Source organism: Colobus angolensis, unplaced genomic scaffold, assembly GCF_000951035.1.
Source record: "Colobus angolensis palliatus isolate OR3802 unplaced genomic scaffold, Cang.pa_1.0 Scaffold60, whole genome shotgun sequence".
Taxonomy (NCBI): Eukaryota; Metazoa; Chordata; class Mammalia; order Primates; family Cercopithecidae; genus Colobus; species Colobus angolensis.
The window spans coordinates 1,887,585-1,893,324 of NW_012119599.1; the positions used below are offsets into that span (position 1 = coordinate 1,887,585).

Consider the following 5,740-nt stretch of genomic DNA (forward strand, 5'->3'; position numbering starts at 1 on the left):
AAAAAAAAAAAAAAAAGCTGGACGTTAATTTTACCATTCTCTGGTTCTAACAGAAGAGGGGTTGTTTCAGCATTTTCCTAGGAAATTTTCATGCATAAAAGCAGAAAGACTAGTACAGTGACCCCTCCTGTACCTGTTACCCATGTTCAACTATTACCAAATTTGGTGTATTTATTTCATTTGTTTCTTCTTTCTCCTTTCTCTTCTTTTTTTATTTTTGAGACAGGGTCTCACTCTGTTGCCCAGGCTGGAGTGCAGTGGCATGGCACAATCTCGGCTCACTGCAGCCTTGACCTCCTGGACTCAAGTGGTCCTCCCACCTCAGCCTTCTGAGTAGTTAGGACTACAGGCGTGCATCACCACACCTGGCCAATTTTTGTATTTTTGATAGAGATAGGGTCCCTGTTGCCCAGGCTGGTCTTGATCTCCTGGCCTTGAGCAATCCTCCCCACCTTAGTTTCCCAAAGTGCTGGGATTACAGGCATGAGCCACAGCACCTGTCCTGGTCTGTAGTTTTAAGAAACTGCATATGTAGCCGGGTGTGGTGGCTCATGCCTGTAATCCCAGCATTTTGGGATGCCAAGGTGATGGACCACCTGAGGTCAGGAGTTTGAGACCAGCCTGACCAACATGGCGAAACCCCGTCTCTACTAAAAATACAAAAATTAGCTGGGCGTGGTGGCAGGTGCCTGTAATCCCAGCTACTCAGGAGGCTGAGGCAGGAGAATCGTTTGAACCCGGGAAGCGGAGGTTGCGGTGAGCCAGGATCATGCCACTGCACTCCACTGAGTGACACTGCACTGAGCGACAGAGTGACAGAGTGAGACTTTGTCTCAAAAAAAAAAAAAAAACAAGGCCGGGCGCGGTGGCTCAAGCCTGTAATCCCAGCACTTTGGGAGGCCGAGACGGGCAGATCACGAGGTCAGGAGATCGAGACCATCCTGGCTAACATGGTGAAACCCCGTCTCTACTAAAAATACAAAAACTAGCCGGGCGAGGTGGCGGGCGCCTGTAGTCCCAGCTACTTGGGAGGCTGAGGCAGGAGAATGGCGTAAACCCAGGAGGCAGAGCTTGCAGTGAGCTGAGATCCGGCCACTGCACTCCAGTCCGGGTGACAGAGCGAGACTCCGCCTCAAAAAAAAAAAAAAAAAAAAATTAGTCAAGCCTGGTGGTGCATGCCTGTAATCCCAGCTACTGGGGAGGGTGAGGCAGGAGAATTGCCTGAATCCGGGAGGCAGAGGCTGTAGTGAGCCAAGATCATGCCACTTTACTCCAGCCTGAGCAACAGCAAGGCTCTGTCATAAAAAAAAAAAAACACCACACACACAAAAACACATAGGTTATCTTTTAGCCCTCTAAATTGAGCATTCATGTCTAAAAAAATAAGGATAATTCTGGCCAGGCACGGTGGCTCATGCCTGTAATCCTAGCACTTTGGGAGGCCGAGGCAGGCGGATCACCTGAGGTCAAGAGTTTAAGATTAGCCTGGTCAACATGGTGAAACTCCGTCTCTACTAAAAATGCAAAAAAATGAGTCGTGGGTGGTGGTGGGCACCTGTGATGCCAGCTACACAGGAGACTGAGGCATGAGAAATCACTTGAACTTGGGAGGCGGAGGTTGCAGTAAGCTGAGATTGCACCACTACACTCCAACCTGGGCAAAAGAGTGAGACTCTGTCTCAAAATAATAATAATAATAAAAGGAAGAAGAAGAATTCTTACATATCCACAAGCCTCTGACCACTCCTACTCATTAACATTAATTTCTTCTTCTACTTTTTGTTTTTTTTGAGACAGAATTTCGCTCTTGTTGCCCAGGCTGGAGTGCAATGGCCCGATCTCAGCTTGCTGCAACCTCCACCTCCTGGGTTCAAGCGATTCTCCCGACTCAGCCTGCCAAGTAGCTGGGATTACAGGCTTGCGCCACCATGCCTGGCTAATTTTGTATTTTTTAAATAGAGACAGGGTTTCTCCATGTTGGTCAGGCTGGTCTTGAACTGCCAACCTCAGGCGATCCGCCTGTCTTGGCCTCCCAAAGTGCTGGGATTACAGGCATGAGCCACTGCGCCCGGCAACATTAATTTCTTATATGCCTCATCCCTAGGGAGGCAAAAACAAGACATCAATTCCTAAATATAATCTCATAGCCAGTACATATTCACATGTCCCTGATGTGCCCCAGACTGGCTGTCTACGTTTGGTTTGTTTGAATCAGGGTCCAAACTGCATTTGCTTATGTCTCAAATCTCAGCATGTAGAACAGCCTTCCCCATATGCATGCTGTTTCTTGCATTTACGCCATTAACTTGTTCAATAAACCAATTCAGTTGCCCTGCTGGGTTTTTTGTGGGTTTGTTTTTGTTTTTTTGACAGTCTCCCTCTGTCGCCCAGGCTGAAGTGCAGTGGCATGCTCTCGGCTCACTGCGACCTCCGCCGCCTGGGTTCAAGTGGTTCTCATGCCTCAGCCTCCCAAGTAGTTGGGGCTACAGGTGTGTGCCACCACACCCAGCTAATTTTGTGTATTTTTAGTAGAGACGGGGTTTCACCACATTGGCCAGGCTGGTCTCAAACTCCTGACCTCAAGTGATCCACCTCCACCTCGGCCTCCCAAAGTGCTGGGATTACAGGCGTGAGCCACTGCACCTGGCCTTGTTTTGTTTGGGATAGAATCTTGCTCTGTTGCCCAGGCTGGAGTGCAGTGGCGCGATCTCGGCTCACTGCAAGCTCCGCCTCCCAGGTTCAAGCGATTCTCCTGCCTCAGCCTCCCGAGTAGCTGGGACTACAGGTGTCCGCCACCACACCCAGCTAAATTTTTTGTATTTTTAGTAGAGACGGGGTTTCACCATGTTAGCCAGGATGGTCTCGATCTCCTGACCTCGTGATCCGCCTGCCTCGGCCTCCCAAAGTGCTGGGATTACAGGCGTGAGCCACCGCACCTGGCCTCCGTTGGTTCTTCAAGGGCTTATTAGCCCTGGCAACATTGGGACACCCCATCGCTGTGAAAATAAAAAAAAAAAATTAGCCAGGTGTGGTGGCGCATATCTGTGATCCCAGCTACTCGGGAGACTGAGGTGGGAGGATCCCTTGAGCCCAGGAGGTCGAGGCTGCACTGAAGCTGTGCTCATGCCTCAGTGACTTCACTCTAACCTAAGTGATTTAAAAAAAAAAAAAAAAAAAGAGGAAGAGCAGAGAAGAACTGGGTCAAGACAAGACGACCATGACGGAGTGGCGTTGTCCCCACTGACCTTTCTTCACTTACTTCTTTCCTTGTAACAGGCCCTCAGCCACAAGTACGGTGGACACAGCAGCCACGTGACAAATGTGGCCTTCTTGTGGGATGACAGCATGGCCCTGACCACGGGGGGCAAGGACACCAGTGTGCTACAGTGGCGGGTGGTCTGATGAGGCCAGGGAAGAGTCAGGGGTCAGGGCAGGAATTCTATTTTCGGGAGATGTCTATTGCCGTGTAGAGTAATATATACCCAGAGTATGTCTATAGCAGAGGGGTTTATGGGGGCGGGAGGGTAGACTGACAGAAGTCTCTATTTATCCGGGTGGGATGAGGGAATCACATCGCTTTGGGGATCCACTGGTGTTTGGTTTGGGGTGTTTTTTAAGTTTTTTCTTTTATATCATCCAGAAATAAAGCCACGTGCACCATGGTGTGTCTGGGTCTGTGTATTTGTATGGTGTGTGCCTACACAGTTGTGTCTGTGTATGGATGTGTGTGTGTATTAGTGTATTAGCCCGTTTTCATGCTGCTGATAAAGACATACCTGAGACTGGGCAATTTACAAAAAAAAAAAAAAAAGAGGTCGATTGGACTCACAGTTCCACGTGCCTGGGGAGGCCCCACAATCATGGTGGACGATGAAAGGCACGTCTCACATGGCGGCAGAGAAGGGAAGAGAAGAGATCTTGTGCAGAGAAATGCCACTCGTTTTTGTTTTTGCTTTTTGAGACGGAGTTTCGCTCTGTCACCCAGGCTGGAGTGCAGTAGTGCCATCTCGGCTCACTGCAAGCTCCGCCTCCCGGGGTTTACTTATGCCATTCTCCTGCCTCAGCCTCCTGAATAGCTGGGACTACAGGTGCCCACCACCACGCCCAGCTAATTTTTTGTATTTTTAGTAGAGACAGGATTTCACCATGTTAGCCAGGATGGTCTCGATCTCCTGACTTCGTGATCCGCCCACCTCGGCCTCCCAGAGTGCCGGGATTACAGGCCTGAGCCACCGTGACCGGCCAAAATGCCACTTTTTAAAACCATCAGATCTTGTGAGACTCATTCATTATCACAAGAACAGCATGTGAAAGGCCTGCCCCAAGATTTAATTACCTCCCACCAGTTCCCTCCCACAACGCCTGGGAATTCAAGATGAGATTTGGGTGGAGACCCCGCCAAACCGTATCAGTGTGTTACAGTGCTTGTGACGAGGGACCATTGTTTTTAGGTCTTCATTGGAAGCAAGCAATAGAAACCATCTTGCTCTAACTTGGATTAAAATAAAACTTTCTGGCCCGGTGCGGTGGCCCACACCTGTAATCCCAGCACTCTGGGAAGCTGAGGCAGGTGGATCACCTGAAGTTAGGAGTTCCAGACCAGCCTGGCCAACATGGTGAAACCCTAGCTCTATTAAAAAATACAAAACAATTATCCAGGTGTGGTGGCAGGCACCTGTAGTCCCAGCTACTCGGAGGCTGAGGCAGGAGAATGGCATTGAAGAATTCCTTGAACCTGGGAGGCAGAGGTTGCCGTGAGCCGAGATCGCGCCACTGCACTCCAGTCTGGGTAACAGAGTGAGACTCTGTCTCAAGAAAATTAAAATAACATAAAACTTTTTTTTTTTTTTTGAGATGGTGTCTTGCTCTGTCTCCCAGGGTGGGGTGCAGTACCATGATATCAGTTCACTGCAACTTCTGCCTCTCAGATTCAAGCGATTCTCCTGCCTCAGCCTCCTGAGTAGCTGGGAACACAGGTGATTGCCACAACACCTGGCAAATTTTTGTATTTTTTTTCTTTTAGACAGAGTCTCGCTCTGTCACCCAGGCTGGAGTGCAGTGGCGCAATCTCGGCTCTCTGCAAGGTCTGCTTCCTGGGTTCACGCCATTCTCCTGCCTCAGCCTCCGAAGTAGCTGAGACTACAGGCGCCTGCCACCATGCCCAGCTAAATTTTTTTTGTATTTTTAGACGAGGTTTCACTGTGTTAGTCAAGATGGTCTCGATCTCCTGACCTCGTGATCTGCCCACCTCGGCCTCCCAAAATGCTGGGATTACAAGCGCAAGCCACCATGCCCAGCCTGTATTTTTTAATAAAGAGTTTTCACCATGTTGGCCAGGTCGGTCTCGAACTGACCTCAGGTGATCTGCCCGCCTTAGCCTCCCAGAGTGCTGGGAATACAGGTATGAGCCACCGTACCCGGGCTGATCCTTCACTTTTTTAAAAGCCAGCACCCTCTACAGTCACATTGTCTTATGCACCAGCTATTTGAACCCTCCCTTTCTGAACTTGTCCACTGCAGAACTCCTATTCAGCCAGTAGTGACCAGAGTTTTGCTGGAGATAGGACACCAGCCCCAGTGAGACCCAAGCCATCACAACCCTTAGGGCAGAAGGGACAGGGAGGGAATTTGTTACCCATCTCCAGGGACAGGCAGAGTTCCCAGAGGAGCTATGGTTCAGAGGAGGGGGCCACGGCCACTGTGGGACTAAGGGAAGCAGTAAGGGACCCAGGAAGTCAAC

The 5,740-nt window shown here is 49.8% G+C and overlaps 1 protein-coding gene across 3 annotated transcripts in view; it reads left to right on the plus strand.

Annotated features, from left to right (window-relative positions):
- Nucleotides 1-3,658, plus strand: part of EML2 (echinoderm microtubule associated protein like 2) — a 39,626-nt gene extending 35,968 nt beyond the window's left edge. For all 3 annotated transcript variants that reach the window (XM_011962984.1, XM_011962985.1, XM_011962986.1), the window contains one exon: nucleotides 3,277-3,658. In XM_011962984.1, coding sequence (XP_011818374.1) covers nucleotides 3,277-3,402 — 126 coding nt within the window. In that variant the 3' untranslated portion in view covers nucleotides 3,403-3,658. The remainder of the gene's footprint in view (nucleotides 1-3,276) is intronic.
- The last annotated feature ends 2,082 nt before the right edge of the window (nucleotides 3,659-5,740 follow it).